The sequence below is a fragment of the Grus americana genome, chromosome 5, assembly GCF_028858705.1.
Source record: "Grus americana isolate bGruAme1 chromosome 5, bGruAme1.mat, whole genome shotgun sequence".
Classification (NCBI taxonomy): domain Eukaryota; kingdom Metazoa; phylum Chordata; class Aves; order Gruiformes; family Gruidae; genus Grus; species Grus americana.
In genome coordinates, this window is record NC_072856.1 from 4,326,564 (window position 1) to 4,346,082 (window position 19,519).

General features: G+C 38.8%; 1 protein-coding gene across 5 annotated transcripts in view; it reads left to right on the top strand.

Annotated features, from left to right (window-relative positions):
- ZDHHC13 (zinc finger DHHC-type palmitoyltransferase 13) overlaps positions 1 to 18,881 on the top strand; it is a 29,080-nt gene extending 10,199 nt beyond the window's left edge. The window contains exons 4-20 of one of the 5 annotated variants that reach the window (XM_054826162.1): positions 905 to 1,232; positions 3,162 to 3,304; positions 3,712 to 3,834; positions 4,308 to 4,385; positions 5,359 to 5,503; positions 6,773 to 6,837; positions 7,384 to 7,546; positions 8,535 to 8,660; positions 8,987 to 9,120; positions 9,937 to 10,037; positions 11,589 to 11,713; positions 12,732 to 12,794; positions 13,158 to 13,251; positions 14,660 to 14,743; positions 16,102 to 16,259; positions 17,617 to 17,714; positions 18,428 to 18,881. In XM_054826162.1, coding sequence (XP_054682137.1) covers positions 3,198 to 3,304; positions 3,712 to 3,834; positions 4,308 to 4,385; positions 5,359 to 5,503; positions 6,773 to 6,837; positions 7,384 to 7,546; positions 8,535 to 8,660; positions 8,987 to 9,120; positions 9,937 to 10,037; positions 11,589 to 11,713; positions 12,732 to 12,794; positions 13,158 to 13,251; positions 14,660 to 14,743; positions 16,102 to 16,259; positions 17,617 to 17,714; positions 18,428 to 18,563 — 1,800 coding nt within the window. In that variant the 5' untranslated portion in view covers positions 905 to 1,232; positions 3,162 to 3,197 and the 3' untranslated portion in view covers positions 18,564 to 18,881. Of the gene's footprint in view, positions 1 to 904; positions 1,233 to 2,133; positions 2,290 to 2,417; positions 2,544 to 2,674; positions 2,894 to 3,161; positions 3,305 to 3,711; positions 3,835 to 4,307; positions 4,386 to 5,358; positions 5,504 to 6,772; positions 6,838 to 7,383; positions 7,547 to 8,534; positions 8,661 to 8,986; positions 9,121 to 9,936; positions 10,038 to 11,588; positions 11,714 to 12,731; positions 12,795 to 13,157; positions 13,252 to 14,659; positions 14,744 to 16,101; positions 16,260 to 17,616; positions 17,715 to 18,427 lie in introns of those variants that run through there. The other 4 variants (XM_054826159.1, XM_054826161.1, XM_054826163.1 and 1 more) reach the window with 4 other exon arrangements.
- The last annotated feature ends 638 nt before the right edge of the window (positions 18,882 to 19,519 follow it).

The following is a 19,519-nucleotide window of genomic DNA, read 5'->3' on the forward strand; positions in this document are numbered from 1 at the left end:
CTGCTTCCTTAAGGTACTAGCTTTAACTGAAAAATTCATAACGTTGACAGTTTCAGCTGATTTAAACAATAACAGTTGTTATTTCTTTGGTGATTTGGACATGTTCCATGGCAAATAATTTTTTAAAATACTTTTTTTTAACACCCTAAAACTAACAAGAATTTAGAAATAAAAAGACTTGAAAATCATCTAGCCAACTTTTCCCCAATAGTGGGAAAAAATGCTTATTTTTTGTTCCTTCAGTCAAATTGGGGGCCTAAACTATGCAATGTGGGATATTCCAGTTGTAAATGGCAGCACGAAGAGGAGGTGCTCAACTTCCACCTCTGCAGGGTCGTGGAAGACTTTGGGCAGTGCAGGCGTGGGTGCATGGCCCGCAAGAACGAGCACAGGCCAGGGAAATAACCTTGCAATGCTTGATGAAAAGAGCTTGACGGGGAATAGCTTACTGCATTGATTTAGCATAGGGTAGAAGGACAAAGCCTGACAGACAGGAAGATCAGACAGTAAAAAGGTCAGGAAAAGCAAATAAAAACTAAATACATAAGGGGAGTGCTCTGAGCAATGTTTACCTACCTCATAAACAGCTTACATGCTTAAAATGATTGAAAAATCTCAACTGAAGTTTATATAAAGTACAAGGCGCTATCAGCAGTCATAAAAAAACGAAGCAGCTTTTATGACTGTAAAGCATTTTGATAGCCACTCTTATCTATAAGGTACCAGCATTTTCCACTTCATGGTGTTCTGGTGACTCTTGTGAATCCCTGTTACAGTTTCCAGCATGAGTTCTGACAAGCCTGAGGGCTGTAGGATGGTGAAGAGTTTCTTTGTATTTTTTGCAACCAACAACAAAAAAAAGCATTTGAATTTTTTTGCTGAAATTTTCCATCTTCTCATTCAGACTTGCGCATCCCAGAGAAACTTTGGTAGCCAGCAAACTTACTAATAGGATATGAACTCCTTAAAGAACGTGATGAAGAACCATCCCTTCTCCAAGGCAGCAACGCTGAACTGAAAATATACGTGATGTGCCAGGCCAAGCTTCCCCTTAAGAGATCAGAAATCCCTGTGCCCAGCCCCCTCAACCTGTTCACATCTCCATCGGCTGACACCACATCAAGCCGGAGATTTTCCATGGATGGAGGAGGGAGAGGAGGAAGGAACGAGGGCATCTTCAAGTTGACGCCAGCCCACAATGCTACCCAACAAGCATTTTCAGTTCTCTTAAGGTAGCTGGTAACAGCTTATTTTGGCCATTTGCTGTGTACTGAGGGAGGAGGGGGTTGACAGAAATGGTAGATACCGCTCTAATGATAGATGGAAGTCTTGCTGTGACTATACAAAAGAGAAAATACTTCCCCGCCCCCCTTAAAAGTAGTTGCAGGAAACTACATATAAAGACATGCTGAATGAATGTTATTAAGGTTGCAACACCAAACCCTCAAGCGTTAGAGCATGTATTTATGATTGCCTTAATAACTCTTATTCTGCCTGTGCTGCAGGTGCTTTATGATACAGCCTACTCGCTCCTCCTTTCCCACCCAGCTTCAACCAGTGCATGAGCAGTCATAAATGGGACATCGGTTTTCTTTTTTTTTTTTTTCAAATGTGCTTAGGATGAGGATAATTCTTTGGTAGCCTTTCATACTGTAATGTTTGCTTACAACATTATCAGGTGTTAGCATGTTTACAAGCTTTACGAGGACTGGAAACACCTTCTCATGTTTTAATATTGACTTGTCGGCCTTTGAACTGCGCGCCGGTTCCAAGCGTCCTCTCGTCTCCTCCTGCTGTACAAGGCGGTGTGGGTGGGACAGATTATAGCCCTGGTCAGGACTTTGTAGGCAAGGCGTGGGGCTCGCATCACTCTCAGCTGAACCTGTTTGCTGTCATCTGGGGCACAGACCCCCAAAGGTTAGGCCAGCAGAAAAGGAGTTGGTCCTGTTCCTCGATCGTGGGGGGCCCTATGTGAAAGGCGAAGACGCGCTGAACGAGTTTTTCCATGGTGTTGCCTACGAACGCCGGGAGCTGACGCAGAACGGAATAAAACTAGCAGCCGCTGAGCTGCTTGTGCACGCTGAAGGGGCTCTGCACAGTCGGGGGAGGTGAGGCACCCCTTCCCGAGGCTCTCCCGCACGGCAGGCTGCCGGCCTGCCCCCGTCTGTGCCCGGGCCCGCCCCGCGGCGGCGCTGCCGCTCCCCGGTGACCAGGAAGCGGGAGCAGGAAGCTGCGGCGGGTGCCGAGCTGCGGGCGGAGAGGATGGCCGGTGGTGGCGGCGGACCGGCGGTGAGGGGAGGCCCCGGGGCTAGCTGCCGGCGAGGGAGGGGTGTTGAGGGACCGACTGGCCCTGCGCTCGGTCCGCCCGGCCGCGGGGAGGTGCTCGGGCCCCGACCGGTGGGGGAGGCCCGGGGGGCCCTGTGAAGCGGCGGTGCGGAGGTCGGCCGGCCGGTGGCCTGGGAGTTCCTGGGCAGGCTGGCGGCGGCTGGGAAGGCGGTTCGAGCCGGGGAGGGACGCCGAGTCGGGGAGGGACGCCGAGCCGGGTGCGCGCCCCTCGTTGCTGGCCGGTTCCCCTCTGGCTGCCTCGGCCTGATGCTCGGCACCGGGCTGAAGTAGGCGGCCGTGGCGGCGGCCCGCGGTGCGGAGGCGCTGAGCTGCCGCAGGGCAGGGGTCTCCGGGTGGCACGCAACAGCCGAGAAGGGGCCGGTGTCCGCCGGCGGCTGGCTCCGGCTCCCGGCAGCAGCAGCTGACCGAGGAAGGAGGCCTGTGTCCTTTCCGGCGTGTTCCTCTGCTGGGCGTGCGCGGCTGGCTCTGTGGCTCTCGGGTGCCCTTCCATTTCAACGCCTCCTCGGGGACACAGGTTGACGTTTCTAGTGTAGCAGCATTGCTGTGGGTAAGGGTGTTGTGTCAGGAGCCGTCTCTGCAGGGTGTTTAACGCCTTTGTAATTTGGCCTGATGGACCTTAACCGTATCCCTTCTGTCCTCCCGTGTCCCTGTGCGGATTAGTCTCTTAGCGGGTGGATTTAACTGCGTTTTAAACTCAATTCCTTATTTGTATTAATGCAACCTAACAAGCAACAGCGTGTGCCTCTGGTAAAGAGGGAGGCGTGGTGTACAGTGTATAAATATTGTTTGTTAATAGATGTTTTGTTAACCAACAGTGTAAAAACCATTGCCATGGGCCTCACCGACCTCATATGCACAACTGTCATAACACCCTTGGGGATAAAGATCTATCAGTGCTGCCAGGACCGTATCCGATTGTTGAAGACCCCAGCACCTGTGATATTGTCAAGGCTACACAGTAAGTATATGTTCTGTGTGTGCAAAATGTTGAAATAGATGGGAGTGTCCTCAAATGTGAGCCAGGTTGGATATTTTTACAAAGAAAAAGTTTGTAGTTCCATTTTCTCCCCGTAGCGAAAGAAGAAAAATCACATAAAGGTACTGTTGTTAGTATTTTTACCATAAACAATGGTATCTCAACCAGGTTTGTTTCATTAGGTAGAAAATTCTACTCACCAAGGCTCAGCCCAACTCTTTTTGCAAGACTTCCATTGAATGCAGTGTGGAATTTGCTCAAGTAGGAACTGCTGGGTGGTGCTTACTGAGATTTACTTTTTCTGTAGTATGTGGCTGTCTCTAAACTGGAGGATACTTAACAAATGAATGATAAGTAAATCAATGTGGGGGTTTTTTTCCTCATTTAAGGTATGGAATAATAGAGCGATGCAAAGAACTGGTAGAAGCAGGATATGATGTTCGACAGCCAGACAGAGAAAATGTGACTGTTCTTCACTGGGCGGCGATAAACAACAGACAGGAGCTGGTTAAGTAAGCTCTAGAGTCCTTGTGAGAGTAACACAAGTATTTTGCCACTGTTATTTATAATCGCTTTGTTGCTATTATACTTCAAAACAAAGGGAACATGCTGCTTGAGAAGAAAAGCATAAAATTCAAATTTTAACCCAATTATCTTTGTGAAAGTGTCACTGCAATGCAAAGTTACCATAGTTTATTTATATGTGAAATCATGTAGTACATGAAATCATTAGATTTTCCTGGGTTTGTTTTGTTTAACAAAGATTAAAGCTGATTTTATAGGTGTCTTGCTAGTTATTGTATTTTTCCTTAAACATTTTCTCAAAACAGCATCCTTTGCTGCAGAAACACGCTTGTCCATTTGCTTCTCTAGTGATTTTTTTTTTATTATGAACTATTTACTACTAGAGCTATCCTATCCTTAGTATAATGTTTTGATATTTTATTACGTCTATTCTTAATTGTATTGTGTTGCCGTTATACAGATACTATATTTCCAAAGGTGCGATAGTGGATCAGCTAGGTGGAGATCTGAATTCAACTCCCCTTCACTGGGCCATTAGGTATGTTGCTTGCAACTACTAATTGTAAATCTGGTAGTATTAACAGTTATATTTTTGTGTAGCACAGCAGTGGTCATCTTAAATCAAATTCTGTGGTACGTTTATTTTTTTTTTTTAAGATATAAAGAATTTCACCACATGTCCGTAATATTGCTGAAAACTGCTTTCTGATTCCTGGCAACTTTGCAGGCTGCAAGGTTGTGTTACATGTGTCATCTGTGTTTTAGTCACTTGGATTCACAGTTTGAAGTGAAGATCTCTCTACATGCATCCCAACAAGATGCCTTACACTGGTCTTACTGTGCATGCTTGTGCTTTAAAGCATCTTCCCCCAGTGGCATTAGCTTTTCCTCTTCCTTATAGCTGCCACCACAAACATGCAATGCCTCTTCCTGGCGACGGTAGCTGTTGGTGCTTGTGTATGTTTAATGTCTCCTTCGATCCACTCTTTCTACATCTACATCTGCTCTAGACTACATCTTTTCCACCTGATACAGTTTAAAATCATACAGCTTTGGTTTCTAGGACAGGACTTGAGTAAAATGATCCAAAGAACAAAGCACTGCTTGTCTAGAGAAAACACAATTGTAAATCATTATTCTGGGTTAACTTATCTGAGTGCAAATTCTTCACACTGGAAGAGCAGTGCTTTCTTCTGGGCTATCTTTAATCTTCTGCCAAAGTTAGATACTTCTGAGAGAGACTGCTCACAGGAGAAATTACTGTAGAATAACCATTGTGTTCTAAATTAACAGTTTGCCTTAGACAGACTTCTTAAGGTATATATTTAATATAGCTTTCTGATATAAACTTTTTTTTTTTAAAAAAAAAGTAATTTCCTGAATAAAACCACAAGAATCTGAAAGAATTTTTTTTGAGGGGGGTTATATCTATGAGAATTTTTAAGGCAATGCTTTCATTAAAATTTCCAGCTTTTTTGTCACCTCTAGTTTGATTTCCTATATTGTTACAGACAAGGACACCTGCCTATGGTCATGTTATTGTTGAAATGTGGAGCGGATCCCAGTCTTATTGACGGGGAAGGATTCAGTAGCATTCACTTAGCAGTGCTGTTTCAACACATGCCCATTGTAGCTTACCTCATATCAAAAGGCCAGGTATGTTGTTGATGTCCCAAGTATTGTTTTCTGGTTCTGAGTAGCTGCCTGTGTGTACGATACATTTCAGAATTAACCATTTTGTTTTCTAGATGGTAAGCAGGTATTTGACAACTATTTCTCTGTGATATAAGTTCAGAGAAATTGAGATATTTTATATATATATATATAGAATACTCTCCCTGTTCTTGTCATCCCCACACATACAGATTCACAGACAATTCAGTGTTTAAGGAGAATTATTAAGGCTGTGTGGATTTGTGGTGCTGTATAAATAACAACTGGCTTTTAAACCTGATAGCAAAAACCAATATATGGATTATATAGATCATGAAGTATTTACTGTTTGATTACAAATTTGTAACTAATAATCTGTGCAATTGTCCATCAGTTGAAGTGTGGAGAGTATATGATCTGACTAGGCCTGAATCTTTTATTGGAAATTTCTGTATTCTATGTTTTATGTCATTTTATATTGTATCCACTGTAGCTGATGTCTGCTTAGCTTACATCTGAGGTAAGCAGAATTAATGACAAGCGTAACGATTTGCTAATAAAAATGAGAGGAGAGTTCTTACATGATCTTTATATCTTAAGATTTAAAGATTTGGTAAGTTTATTTTCTTTCTCATAGAGCTCTCTTTAGTAGAGTAACTGACTTCTGGAATGTAGGTATAGATAGTATATATCCCAAACTTAAGAAAGTTTTTAGCCTACCTATCTCGTACTAAAAATCCAAGTGATTAAACATTTCTTCTAAGTAAATCTGCTGTAATGTAATGATGAATGGAGCTGGGGAAGGAGACCTTCATTGTGAAGAAAAAGGAAGATGATTAGGTAATGCAAGTTAGATGTTTAATTATGTATTGAGGTACAGAATCCTTTTTTGTTGTTTTAATAAACCGGTTTTATGTGCTTGGACATTCTGTCGTGTGCCTGTGTTCACACAAGGAAGATGGTTAACATTGCTTTCTGAGGTACGGTTTGGTTTATAGTATTTTTGTGCAAAAGAGGACAAGAAGCGTGGTTAACATCGTTCCCTTAAAAATATCCTTAGTGGAGACTCAGAATATTCTGAAAGGAGTGACATGAAAGACTCAGGGCGGGGAAGATGGTTTACATGAGTGTTTGTTTCTTGGCTGGTATAATTTGGTTTCTTTCCGCCACTGCAGTGAAGCTAAGCCTGCTGTATGCCTCTGAATCCGACCATCTCTCTGTTTCCTGAAATCACTGGTAATCACTTGCTTGTTATCTTTTCCTTATATTTAGAACATAGACACAACAGACTTCAATGGACAAACACCTTTAATGTTATCAGCCCAAAAAGTGATTGGGTAAGTAGTCAATAACTTAAAAAGAATCTATTGTATTGTACCCAAGAAACAGTGAAGTGATTTTTTTCTAACGAAAACTTTTTGTTAAACTGACATTCCTTTCCATTTTAGTTGTACTAAAATATGCATTATTTCAGAGATCAGGAGTTACGAAGTAGCTAATTGGATGTAGCAAAGAAAGCAAAAAGAATTTCTAAAAGAGGTTTAGGTTTGCGGCTGAACTGGCTGCAATGTTATAGTGCTTTTCCAGAAATGAAAATAAATGGGGGTGGACACAGTAAAATGCATTGTAGAAAGATTTAATCTGTGTGTATACCTCATATTTCTTAAAATGCTAAGAGAACATAGTCTGGAGAAGAACCTTCCGGGCAGGTCCTGAATTATAAACTTGACTCTATCGTTGATGAGCTTATTCTGAGACAAGGCATTGTGTATCTGCTGTTATTTCACAGATGGGAACAGTAGTTTTTATAAGGTGTTCAAAAATTTTATCTGCAGCATAGATTATCTTCTGCTTGTTAACTTTTATACTTTATTTTCGTCTAGACCAGAACCCACGAGGTTTCTCTTAAAGTTTAACCCCTCTCTCAATGCTGTAGACAATGTTCAAAAGAATACTGCACTGCACTGGGCAATAACATCGGGCAATACTAGTGCAGTGGATCTGTTGCTGGAAGCTGGTGCTAGCCTGGACATAAAAAATATCAAGGTACAGTTTCTTTCATGATACTTCATTCCATGTGGCGTGAATGTGTAAAATGAACATAAAGAAAAATCTGAGTCCTCTCCCCTTCGGATACCCTGTGGAACAGGGCTTGACTGAGAGCAGGCATTCTTAGCCTTTCCCGAAAAGAGTTAGCGCCTTTCTTGTGGTGTGGCACAAAGTACGAATACAGAGGTTCTTTGCACCGTTCATTTCAAGCCTTTCAGTCACTCTAGAACTCTAGACGTAATTGTGTCCTTTGCTGATCCTTCTCTTTAAGTTGGCTGTTTTCTACTTTAAAGCATTGTCATGAGAAGTAACGACTCTGGCCAGACTTCTAAAAATACCAGTGTCTTGGTGTCCAGTGAGACACTTAAAGACTTTAAAAATATGTGTATGTCATCCTGTGAAAACCAGTGTTTGACAATGTCTGTTTGTACGTTCAAAAGGGCTAGTCACCTGTGAAAGTCTTTGTCCTAATATTTGTAAAAACTGATAGTATAAATGTTGAAACTATCGATTCCTGTGACTATATAGCTATGTTTGTACAGTGTAGTTACTCAGGATTTGTGTATGAAGCTGTGCAGCTTTTTCATCTGCCACTTCTTTTTATTCGTATGTATGACTTTTAGGATATTGCTGTTTGGTTTTAAAAAGTTAACATAAACAAGAAACCTTCCCTTTGAGTAAGCATGTAATATTCTAGCAGGCAGTTTAGTGTTTCAGTTTATTGGAGATAGTCCAACAGATAACTCACGTGAATGCAATCTGGTTGCAAGTATCAGTTTTTAGAATTAAAAAGCACTGGATTAAGCATGTTAAAACTCTGTATTTAGCTTACCCTTGCCTTAAAAAAAAAAAAAAGGAGGGGGGGAGGGGGCGAAGTAACTGCCAAGTTATTCGTGTTTTAGCTATATTTATTTCTTGCTTCTGTTAAAAGGCAAAGCAATTATGTGGTAAATGCATAAAGAAACAAACATTTCTGTTGTTAAAGGGAGAGACACCGCTTGACCTTGCTTATCAAAGTCCAAATCGCTTCATGGTTTATATGATAAAAGAGGAAGAAAGAATGAGAAGCAGAAGAAATAACAGGTTACTGAAAATAGTAGAGAAATATGAGGTAATTTTATGAGTAATAACTAATGGAAATAAAGCTACAGCATTCTGTATTTAGAATAATATGCAAATTAACTTTTCTAATGAGGATCCTCTAAGGTTTCTGAAATTGGCTGCACAAAAATAAATTCTTTATTCTTAATAAATTCTTCAAAATTTCACATTCTTTAAAAGCACATTGCAGTAGTTTGGGGTTTTTGTGTCTGTCTCCCCCCCCCACACACACACACATTGATGTGACACCTTGATTTATCTACCCTGAGTCTTTCAGCATTTGTTATTACATTAACGGAATACTTTGTCATATTTTAACAACAATAATTTTAATAGCTCTTCCTGCTGTTGGCGTCTTCCTTGACGTTTATGTGGGCCATAGGATATGTGATGAACTTGAGTTCCGATTCTTGGCTTTTGAAAGGAAGTCTGCTGCTCTCCCTGCTGTTCGGGATGGCTCTGTGTGTGAGGTTTGTGGCTCTTTATGTATATATGTGTATTTATTTGTTATAGATGTCATATAAGGTATCTCATGCAGTATTCTTTTTAGAGTTCAGTTTCACTTAGCATAAAAAAAATACCTCCTGAGAAATGGTTGCAGAGTGTGTGAGGGATTTAAATGTATGTATTTTTTAGAATGACCATGGAAATTGAATGTCTTCAGGTGTGCATAATAATAGTTTCTCATCACTAAGATTTGAAAAGTGCTAAAGAGTTTAAGCAGTCTGATGGCTACTTCTAATGATAAAGAGAGCGTTACTGAAGGCCTGCACCTGGTAGACACTGAGATATCTATGCACAATGCTCAGAAATGTGCTTTATCTCAGCTTTTCCTTCTGTATTTGTGACACCAAATGAGTTTTAACGGACCATTCCCTCCCCTTCAGCTCCCCAGACCTCCCAGTGTTATCCTAAGCTGTTTCCCAGGTTTCCTGCTTTCTTCAACAGTTACTGCAACAGTCAGTATTGCTTGAAATGGCAATGCTATCAGTGTGCAAGTAGACAGAGATTGCACTTCTCACCCAGTGCTAGCTACAGCACTTCTGATATATAATAGTAGGCTGGAACAGAGTGCTCTTCAGTTTTATTTTTGCATTGTTAACCCCCTACGTGTCTGGCTAAAGGATGCTTTTGAGTGACAATTCTTGATTGCTTTAAGACAGACTTGAATTATACTGTGAGTGCGAAGTTTTTAAAAGAACAAAACAGATAACTTATACTCTATGGAGTTACATTTTAAATAAACTTTTAAAAAATACTTTTTTTTTCTTTTAATATTCTTTCAGGCAATGTGTGGGGCTCAAGAATTTAAGGTATATTCCCACAGCATTTCTGCTAAGTTCAGTTTTTTGGATGTCCGTGACCTGGTTTTTCTGGTTGCTGCCTGATATCCTTTATATTCAAGAAATGCAATAGAACTCTTCTTATAGTTGCTAATAAATCTAAGCCTGGTCGTGAAATAGTAATGAGCAGTCCTAGGTAATTCCACGTGACTCTTAATGGCTGGTAAGACTCATTTACTTCCATCAGATGGGGGTGAAATAACTTTGAGTTTAATTTAAAGTTATATACGGACTAAAAATCTGTACCACCTTTTATCTTTAGTCAGAGGGTACGCCGCATCCTTAGCGTACAGTGGATTAGTTTCTACCATTCATTTACTTTCTTTGAAGAGGCTTTTCACTGATGAGTACAAAACTGTTTTAGTAGTTTATACTCACTTTTCAGTGCCCTGCTCTTTTCTCACACAGAGGGCATCTGGTTATTTATTGAGTTTTGTGAAAAGGCCTTTAGGGAGATACTTAGAACTGTAAATAATTTTGTACTAAATCAGCTATAATATATTGCTATGCAATTTTAATTAATTGTTAATTACTTCAGCCATTAAGTGGTTTTTTTTTTGTTTTACTGTTCCCAATTAAGATGTCCTTAATAGAATTATCAGCATTAGCTCCGTTAAATTGATCAAGTATATTCCCGCTTGGGATACGTGCATATGCTTGTCTAAATGAGAATCACGTTACTCATTGTTACATTGTGATATTTTAAGGTTTTCTTGGTGTCATCTAAATGAAAAGGAAAAAAAATTCCAACAGTAGGGGTTTGAGTCACACACGTTGCTGAAAATAGTGAGCATAGCAATATTCTTGAAGGTCTAACCATAGCTTGGTGAGATGGGCAAGTAGTTTTCCGTTTCACTAGCTAACCATTTTCCTTATGAATATCTTTTCCTTCTGGAACTAGTCACAGATCTGAGTGTTATAAAAGTGTTCAGTATTTTAATTTCCTGTATTTATGTCTGAAAGAAAATCCAACCATTCTAATCAGGGACCACTCAGCTCCAGAAAACAGTAGAAGTGGAAATAGACTGGCAATATCCACAGGAAATCATTTTGACTTGTGTAAGTGCACCCTGCAATTGCATTGTAACAAATACAGCTATAAGACTGGTAATAGACAGTGCCAATATTTCCTAATTTATTATCCTGACTTTAATGAGAGCTACTTTGCAGGGTTTTTACACTTTATAAAACAACCTTGAGGTTACAGCACTCGATTTTTAAGTGTTATTCACATCGCAGTTTATATAGCGGCCCAGTGGTCACTGGAGATGGAATCCAGGCTTGGACTTTCTGCTCCTTGATGGCATCATGGACACTTCCGTAGGAGCCCGAGCTCTCAGGTTTGATGCTTGAATTGGTAGGAAACTTGTCCCATTCCACGTTACTCGGTTGCTGTATGGAGGTAGTTAATCTTGACATGGTTTTCTCTCCCTTCCACCTGACTTATATGGTTTTTTTAGTCCATAGTGTAAAGGTTACGTTCCTAATGACTGTATGTCCTCCCTCATGTATAATAAGATTTTTTCTGCTAGAAAACGTGCAACAAATAACTATATGTAGTGGGATAAGAATATATTCCTTAACCTGAATATTACATGTAACCAATATAATTCTTCAAATCACTGTCATGTTCAGTGTGGTGGGTCTTCTTTATTGTTTCTATAAAACTTGGACAACTGATCCTGGATACATTAAGACTTCAGAAAAAGAAAGAAAAGAGGTAGGTGATTTCGTAACAAAAAAAAAAAAAAAGGAAGGGCTAACCTGGTGTAACACATGTACTTTTGGCTGATTTGTTTGTCATCATGTGCAGCTTTGTCAAACTTGAAAGCAGTGAAACACTCTCCATTCTTTTAAGAGTTTTTAGCTTCATCATCCTGCCATAATTTCCTGGCCTCCATCCTCTCATTGAAATGTGAGCTTTGGCCAAACATTGTACAGACCTACTGATGTTATGTGTGATATAAATTCACAGAGAACTTCACTTAATAAATATAAATTTAGTACGGTTTCCGCTCTGGTTGTCTAACGTTAGAAGGAGATACAGTGCTTTCCTACAGTTCTCTGTGCTCATAAGACATACCAAAGGCTAGAAATGACTTAAATGTTGTCAGATGCTTTGAAGATGCATACAACAGTTTGATTTTTGTGCTTAAGCATCATGTAAATGTCATGCTATTTCTAGCTCTATTTTAGAATGGCAAAAAGAAATCGTGGCCAACCAATCAGTAGAGAATTTAGTATTTGGTCTCCCCAACCTGTGGATTAAGGAAAGCATTTTGTTTGTGATCTCATTGCTCTCCATGAGGTTGTATTTATTCAGGTTGCCAGGGAGAGTAAACTGCAATTTTAACTTGTTACCACAGGACTAGTAAACGTTATCTATCTAGTACTCATAAAGGGACAGTAAATAGAGCCACTGTCCTTGTCTCTCTGACCATATGAGAGGTACCTTGTATCTTAATACAGTCTCATTTTTTTTAAAGAATATTTCATTCACATTATTTATTTTGGCAACATTGAGATACTTTTCTGAATAATCCTGCATGAGTGCACTTGCATTAGGCTTTGCTGGTTTGTGTTTCTCGTGGATCTTTTTAAATAGCAAGTACTTACTCCTGTTGGTGCTCAGCACTCAAAATGCTTATGAACTGCAGAAGGCGTAATGTAAAAATCTTCTTCATAGATGCCCCTGAAAATGTGATCCCAATGCAAATGCAAACTGCTTTGTCTTTCAGAACATTGTAGCTCTGGCAGAAGCAGGTTGCTTGGACTTCAGAACATTTTGCACATCGTGTCTTGTAAGTGAGGCTTTGGTATTTGTTTTCTTTTTGAACCTGGCTTTTAGTCAATACTGCTATAGAAAAAACTCTCTGTTGCTTGTCGTACAAGCGTTACATGCGTGGTTTGGTCTATATTACTTAAATTTCTTTATTTTACAGTGATAAAAGAGATGCTTTGAGATCCGTTAACTCTAATCTTAATAAAATAGTATTTTTTTCTATCTCTTTGTAAAATTAAGATGTATAGTTCTCACTGTGCTCTGCGTTGTGAGGTCTGTTACGCAGTCGTTGTACAAAATATTATGGTGCCTGTGAGATGATGTTCTAAACTTTGAGCAAAATAGATGCTTTTGCTATGACTTTTCCTTCATCTTGCATTAGGTACGGAAGCCTTTGAGATCTGTGCATTGCCTTGCTTGTGATTCATGTGTGGCCAGATACGATCAGCATTCTCTGTGGATTGGACAGTGCATAGGTGAAGAGTTTATTATCAAATTTGAAAATAGCATGTATTTGAAAAGTTGCAGAAATAACATTTATCTCCTTAGAGAGAGAGAGAGCACACCTGATATAATACTACACAGTTGATACTGAAGGCGTTGCTGATAGTTGCCAGAGTGAAATCAGTTAAGTGACAGAGAGAAAGGTAACTAAAATGATTAAAGGGATGGAGTGGTTACCTTGAGAGTAGAAACCAAAAAGTCTGGGACTTTTTCTTTTGAGAGAAGAAGGAACAGGGCATATGGTTGAGACTTTAAAAAAAAAAAAAAAAGCGATGAAGATAGTGGCTAAAGTGAACACAGAACTACTCGCTAAGCACATCGTACTACAACTAGGGTAGTCTCAGTGAGAATAGCAATTGGATGTAAAATTGGTGAAGAAAAAATGTCTTTACGTGGCAGGTGGTGAAATTTTGGAGCTTGCCGCTGTAAGGGTTTGCAGATAGAGGCAGTATCAGATGGTTCAGAAAGGGATTAGACACATTTTTGGACGATGTGTCCGGAAGTAGGTACTAAAAGAACTAGGCAGGTATGCACACTAACATTTCAATGCAGTAGCTGTGGATGAGGAGAATGAACTCTAGAAAGCGGCAAGACTCGGGTGTCCTCCTGAGCTAACGTTGCCTGTTGTCGCTGTTAGAGACAGTAAAGTGGAGCAGCTGGACCACTGAGATAACCCCGTAGGGAGTTTTTTATGTTCTTGTGCTCTTTGAGAAACTCCCTCTTTCTTCTTTTCTGTCTCATTACTGGTGATGCTCAAGATAGAAAGGTTAGAGCTTTGCATCTGTAGCAATATATTTCTAGCATATTCTTTTGCCAATAGCTTTTTTTGTACTGTTAAATGCTTGGAAATGTTTTTGCGGTGTTCGCTATTTACAAGGTGGTGAGGCATCCCTCTGATGCATCGTTTCAAAGCTTTGAGCAATACCAATTGTAATTTAAAGAAAAATAATTATATATCTCTATGTAACAGTTTCTCTGACAGAAGTCTGTTTTTTTAATGAGTATGTTTGCAATTCCAAAGCACACAAAGGTCAAACAATTAAATTGAATAGCTTAGATTTTTCAGTCATGTGAGACAATTGTGCTGTGCACGGGGAGAGTTGTGGTTGCATAATTGGTCCTCATCCAGCTAAAACGGCTGAAGGCATGCTCTGAAGAGGAGACAAATCCTGGTTGACTTTATCAGAACTAATTCTATTTTATAAATTGGGATGGCTTACAGGAGAAAGTTGAGAAAGATCAGTCTTGTCAAACTCTCTTGAGGATAGCAGAGGCAATAATAATAAGCAGTTTTGATTCTTTTTATTCCTGTTAACTTAAGGGGAAATGCAAATACTGCTGAGTTTTAAAATGTCAAACTTTTCCTTGCCTCAAATTCAGGCATTGGGAACCATCGTTACTACCTATTGTTCCTGTCTTTCCTAACTATGACCGGTGTCTGGCTGCTTTATGGAACTCTTCTGTGTAAGTATCCATGAATTTATTTTAATTTAGCTTTCAAGGAAGTGTGTGTATGGTCTTTATTTTTCAGCATTTTGTTTCCAGCAAGTGTAATAATACCTGCACAAATGATAGTGTATTTCAGCAATATTACCTTGTAATTGTGTCTTAAAATGAAAATGCATCATATCTGAGTCTTTGGTCAAATCTCTGAATACGTTTGTGTTGAGTAAGAACTGAGCTGAGATACAGCTCTGGTGGGATGTCCACTGGAAAATACAATATCAGAAAGCGTTTTTGGTAGAGGCGAAATAGGGAAGCTATGTGGAAGGAAGGTCAGGTTACAGGTTCTAGTCTGGATACCCTTTAATGTTATAGAAAATAAGTCTAAATACATTATTGCAAAGGCTTTATTGATTTTTGTTATTTGGAATTATCTATATTTAACACTTGCAAAAGTTTCTTTTTGTTTTTAATGTAGCGATAACTTTGAAGAGAACTATATATCTCATTAATAAACCCAAACCATTACTTTGGAAAATTAAGAAATTTATTGGAGGAGAGCTCTTATGATGTAGTTCATGAGGATGAATTAGCATAGCACTAACCTACTAAATGAAAGTAGGAGGAGTTCATTTTGTTTTCAATTACTTCACATTATATTGAAATGAGTCAATAACACAGAGTAAAGTGAACCAGCTATGGCAGTGGAGGACACAGGGTCTGGACATGAGCTGCTTTCCTGTGTTTCAGCAGGGATCTTATGTATGCAAAAAAGTATATTATTTTCTCCGTTTCCTGTGTGTGAAGGCACATAGGATGAAAACCTCTTTATTGTTCTACTGATGTAGACGCAAAAAAAAGTTGCTCTGCTTTTAGTTTGTTTGGGGTTTTTTTTCATAGGTTAAATACATATGTGGTAGGCTTTAAGTATCTCTTAAGAAATTTACAGAAGTTGGACGTTGCAATTTACGTCCACTTAGTAGTGGTAAAATACTGCTTTCTTGACGTTCTCACCATCATGTCTTCTTTTGTTGGTGATGGTGTTTAAGATAAATTCTTGTCCTAAAATTACAAGTAAGTGTGAAGCAAAATTTTAGAAGTCTTGACAATGAGGGATGATGACTTGTTTCAATATCATATAAAAGTACATAGCCAGTGCCTCGAATGTTCCTTTTGTGGATTGTGAGCAGATAATGTAAAAGATCATGCAGCCAGAATAGCAAGCAGTCACATATCTATGTGGGTGCTTTTAAGTGGGAACGTGATATATTAAACAGGATATTTCTAGAGCATATTGCTGTATAATATTCATTCCCTGCAAATAATCTTTACTCAGTTCTTAAGTGGCCTAAAAATTAACTGATTATGCGTCTTGTCAGATTGGTCAAACCATTGTGCAACAAGTTATTACCAAGATGGAGCGTGGACATACTTCATGCAGATAACATACTGTTCTCCATGGGTTTCCTACATCTTCGCTGTAATCTGTTTTCATACTGCGTGGGCTTCATTGTGGCTAATGGTTCAGCTTTATCAGGTATTTTCCTTCAGTTTATGCTCCTCTCTTAAAGAGTCATTGTATTAAAACTTTTCCCTAGATGATTTGCTCCCATAAAAACTTTGTGTCTGCTTTCCTTCTTGAATTAATGTCACATCTTTTCTTAAATCTCAGGGCAGTCCTTTAAGTTTCACGGGTACTTGTGCACTCAACATTTCTGCGTTAAAAGCTGGTTTACAGTCTGCCAATCATTCCTCTGAGTTCTGGGTTTACTACTCATCAAAAATTCCAAACCTATAAAAAAAAGTATTTAAAGCCAAGAAACTTATTTGAGTAATAGAACTGGTGTTATTGTCCCCAAAATGGCACAAAAGCTCAATAGTACAATTAGTCCTGAATTGAAAATTATGCGGTAGAGCTCAGCAGTGCATCATTAGACTGTACTAAATCCCATTGCTACAATAAAAATATATGACCTGGATTTTATCCTGATGAGAACTGTCAAATTTCTTGTTTACATTTTTCTCAGAGAGAGCTTGGTTATGCAAACAAGATTGAGAAGAGCTGTCTAAAAACATCTAGAAGACAGGTTGTTTAGCAGCTTTTAGGAAAGATGTGTCATTTGAATATGTGTTAACATACTGAACTAAATCTTGCTTGAAAAAAAACCCAAAAATCCACATTTTTAAATGTGTGCTGCTACATTTCTGTTATGTCCGAGACACTGAGATACCGTCCTGGGAAAAAAGGGATCTAGGTAGAATATTTACAGTTAACTACTGTACACAGTCACGTACCACTTTATGACATTTAGCATGTTATTTGGCGAAGCAACCTTGCAGCCATTTATAAAGGCTTATCAGATTTATGTTAATTAAAAAAAAGAAAATGGAAAAAGGAGTAGGTAAGCAAAAATACAGAAAAAAACATAAATCTCATTATGAAACTCAGTGAAAGAAGACATGGAATCAAGAAAATGAAGTTATTGTTGAGTCTCTGACATCTACTTCATCTTTTTTGTAAGCTACTTTGTCTTTTTCGGGGGATCTTTTTCTACCAATTTGTGTGGTAGAATATGGACAAAATCTGAGGAGATAAGTGTTTACCTGCTGTAGATCTTCTACAGACATCTGTAAAAGTACAGTCTTTACAGTCATCCCAATTAAGCTTGCCTTCTCAGTGGAAGCATTAGTTGCAGCTTGCTGTGCTCTGTTTTAGTCCAAGTGACATTTAAAAACATACTTCACAGTCATTAATTATGGCAGTAGTTACTTGTTTGTTGGATATGGCCAACCTGTTCCCCTCCCTCCCTTCTTAATAGTATCTTTTGGTATCACCAGAATTTAATTTGTGATGTTCATGTTTTAACCATTACTTACATTTTCCTTTCTGTAAGATTGCATTCTTAGGATTAACCTCTCATGAAAGAATGAACCTCCTGATGCAGAGAAAATCATCTAAGCATCCTGTTTCACTTAGGAGAACTCCATACAAGTGAGTATTAATGAAGAGTGTGTTTTAAGCATGTCTCTTTTCGGTACTGATTTGCTTCACTGCTTCATAAATGCAAAAAAGTGGCGGTCTGTGGATGTGCTATGTTATGAGTTGTGCTAAGAAGAAATGAACCTCATTTTCCTTGCTGAGAACTTCCTTTGCCCTAGGAAATAAACAGCCAACATACGAGCTACTGGGGTTCTTTCTGCATGGCTGTGTATATAGGAAAAAAACGTTGCAAAATCAGTCCGTAGCATTAATTAGTAGATGCTGTTTTAGGGGTGAGGGGGTGTTGTCCCTTAATTTGTTCGTCAATCTCTGTGTCTGTTCTGTAGGTTTAGGAAGAGAATTCAGGTATGAACTGGCCCCTTTCTGACTTCCCTTGTAGTATTTTGCTCAATAGAGAAATTAGTACCAAGATTTCCCTGTTATACTAGAAGTCAGTGTTTCCTCGTGTGTGTTAGCAGATGAGATCTTACTAACTTTTAAATATTTGACTTGAACTTAATCTGCTTTCACTCTTTAATGTAATACAGGTTGTAAAAGTTCAACAAAGGAGTAACACTCAATAGAGAACTGTTCTTATGTTTCTTCTCCCAGAGCTGTCGTCATTGACAGCCTTATCTTAAGTACTGTCTCATGGTTAATGTGTATTTTTGATGCTTGCAGTCATCTTTTGTTAGTTTATTAATGGGTATTTCCCTCCTTTTCAGTCTTGGATGCTTCCAGAATCTTGCAGACTTTTTTCAGTGCAGTTGCTTTGGTATGTTCAAACCCAATGGAGTTGACTGGACCAAGCAATACAACCTCTTCCACCTGGCAAAGGAGAAAAATGTGCATTCTGTATGAAGTTTTGCTTAATTTCTAAAACTCTCGAGCTAAAAGCTAAATAAAACTGGTTATTTTGGTAATTTTTACAAATCCTTCTGAAGTTGCTTGGTTGTATTGTTTCAAATACTAAATCTATCTTGCATAAGCTGCAGCAGGTTTGTATATGGAACAATCTCTATCTGTCTGTGTATATATAGTTTGAGCTGAAACAATTTGAAATTTTGTGTGATGAAATGACACTAAGAATATATTTTTCTAAAGGTAAAGTTTTTTTAGGGCAGAGTTTCAAAACCATGTTGGAACCCTTTGCTTTACTTTGCAGATAATAAAAGAAAAGTACATTTGAAAATTAAGGGGAATGTTCATATTTTTAAAAATTTAATATTACAATTACCCTGTAATTTTAGTGCTTATGTTGTTAAAACCTCAATTAAGTCTTTGTATTTGGAGGGTTTATGTGTAATAAAATAGAGCTTTCATGCTTCTAAGTGTATTTTTACAGACTGAAATAGATTCAAACCAGTGAGGTATTTAAGAACAGGTAAGCACAAAACTATAAGAAAAAACCTGACTCTCTGCCTTATTTTGCATGTGTGTATATATATACACGCTGTTAGTATATGAAAATAGGTAAGTTGATGCTGGAAAATAGCAATGTATATAAAAAGAGGGAATTATTCCTAGCTGTCAGCCATGTTCCCAAGAAAAGGGTACAAGGTCTGTCTGGAGTGGCCAGCTGGGCAGTGTGGTTTTGAATATAGGTCAAATTTAGGTTATAATGAAAACCAGCAGGGAAACAGATCAAGATCAGAAAATGAAAGTTAAATATCATCTGGAACTGACAAGATAAGAGTAAAGTAGTGTAATGAAACAGATTTCTTGTAGTTAAGAAGTGGGGGATTTCATATGTGTCAGTGAAAGGCATTTATCTGCGACGTTGTAGAACATAAAGCACAAGAAAATTCAAGTAAAAA